Here is a 1,800-nt window from a genome sequence, read left to right as displayed (position 1 = left end):
CCCTTAGGCCCGGGCTTACTTGTTCTCCCTGGGGCTCAGGAATCACAGCTCCTCCAGCCCCCAGGGCCTCTTGGGCCACTGACCCCTCTGCAGTGGGATGAAGACCAACAGCTGGGCGACCTGAAGCAGTTGCTAAGCCGGCTGTGTGGCCTCCTCTTGGAAGAGGGGGGCCACCCCGGGGCACCAGCCAAGCCTGTGGACTTAGGCCCCATGGGTAAGACTGACCCTAGGCCCCCACTACTGCCCTGGGCCCAGCTGCCGCTCCCGCTGTGGGGCAGAGGGGGGTCAGGGCCCACACATCATGACCTCTCCAACCATTCTCCTAATGCTGCTTTGCCCCCTAGAGGCCCCAGGTCCCCTGGCACCGGTCCCAAGCACAGTTTGTCCACTGAGGAGGAAACTCTGGCAGAGTAAGGAGGCCATTCGTGTATGTGTGCAACTGTGTGCGTGTGCAAGGAGGTGCCTGTGCTGTGAACAAGTGTGTGCACACACGTTTGTATGCACATGTGAGTGAGGGGGGCACGTGTTGTGACTGTCCTGCCGGGACATCTGAGCCTGGCCCTACCCCCTGCACACCTTGTGCACATCCACCCTGAAGCAGAGGCAGCCAGTGTTCATTGAAGGACAGAGTCTGGGGCACAGACCCGCGATTCTTCCACTTAATACTGAGTTAATGGATCTCAGAGCCCCAGTTTTCTCAGCTGTGAACGGGGCTGATAGAGGATTCTGCCTGCGAGGTCGTGGCGAGGATTAAGTGTTGTGGTGGCTGCTGGTGCTCAGCATGCCTGGCGGAGGTTTAGCAGCGGATAAATGGAGATCCAGTTGTGCTGTCTTCCCCTAGCCCACTTCTGTCCTCCTTTCCCCAACAGATTATCGCAATCTGACCTTTGATCCAATCAGCGCCAACCGTCACTTCTATCTGTCGCGCCAGGACCAGCAGGTGAAGCACTGCCGTCAGTCCCAGGGCCCAGGCAGGCCCGGCAGATTCGAGCTCTGGCAGGTGCAGTGTACCCAGAGTTTCCAGGCCGGGCACCACTACTGGGAGGTGCGCGCGTCAGACCACTCAGTGACACTGGGCGTCTCCTACCCGCAACTGTCACGGTGCAGGGTGGGGCCCCACACAGACAACATTGGCCGAGGACCCTGCTCCTGGGGGCTCTGCGTCCAGGGGGACAGCCTCCAGGCCTGGCACAACGGGCAGGCCCAGCGCCTCCCAGGGGTGTCAGGGCGGCTCCTGGGCATGGATTTGGACCTGGCCTCAGGCTGCCTCACCTTCTACAGCCTGGAGCCCCAGACCCAGCCCCTGTACACCTTCCACGCCCTCTTCAACCAGCCCCTCACCCCCGTCTTCTGGCTCCTTGAGGGTAGGACCCTGACCCTGTGCCATCAGCCAGGGGCTGTGTTCCCTCCGGGGCCCCAGGAAGGGGTGCTCAGCTGAAGAAGGCATGGGATGGAGCCCTGGCATAGCTGCCACCATGCCTGCGCGCCCAAGAGCTGCCCAGCTCCAGCTCGGAGACTGGAGGACTAGCTGTTGGCCTCTCTGTTAACTCAGAAAGAGATTGGAGGTGGGGGTAGGTGAGCATAAACCCAGAGTTCACTGTTCCAGCCTCTTTGAAGGGGACACGGTCTAGGAGGGGGATAAATGGGATGCCCTTGCCCCAAACAGAACCCAGTTCTAGGTACTGCCTGGGCCTGGGAGGCTAGAGCAGTGCCCAGGGGACTTCTGGGCTTACAGGACAGCGTGTGTGACAAAATTCAGATCCATCTGAACTTGCCTCTGGAGATGATAAGGGCCAAAGG

At 60.7% G+C, this 1,800-nt stretch overlaps 1 protein-coding gene across 1 annotated transcript in view; it reads left to right on the top strand.

The window, feature by feature from the left end:
- TRIM65 (tripartite motif containing 65) overlaps positions 1-1,794 on the top strand; it is a 5,389-nt gene extending 3,595 nt beyond the window's left edge. Inside the window, exons 2-4 of the mRNA XM_011965741.1 lie at positions 8-214; positions 345-410; positions 870-1,794. Coding sequence (XP_011821131.1) covers positions 8-214; positions 345-410; positions 870-1,438 — 842 coding nt within the window. The 3' untranslated portion in view covers positions 1,439-1,794. The remainder of the gene's footprint in view (positions 1-7; positions 215-344; positions 411-869) is intronic.
- The last annotated feature ends 6 nt before the right edge of the window (positions 1,795-1,800 follow it).

Source organism: Mandrillus leucophaeus, unplaced genomic scaffold (genome assembly GCF_000951045.1).
Source record: "Mandrillus leucophaeus isolate KB7577 unplaced genomic scaffold, Mleu.le_1.0 Scaffold1, whole genome shotgun sequence".
Taxonomy (NCBI): Eukaryota; Metazoa; Chordata; class Mammalia; order Primates; family Cercopithecidae; genus Mandrillus; species Mandrillus leucophaeus.
The sequence above is the reverse complement of the archived record's forward strand: the minus strand, read 5'-3'. Positions and strand labels throughout refer to the sequence as shown.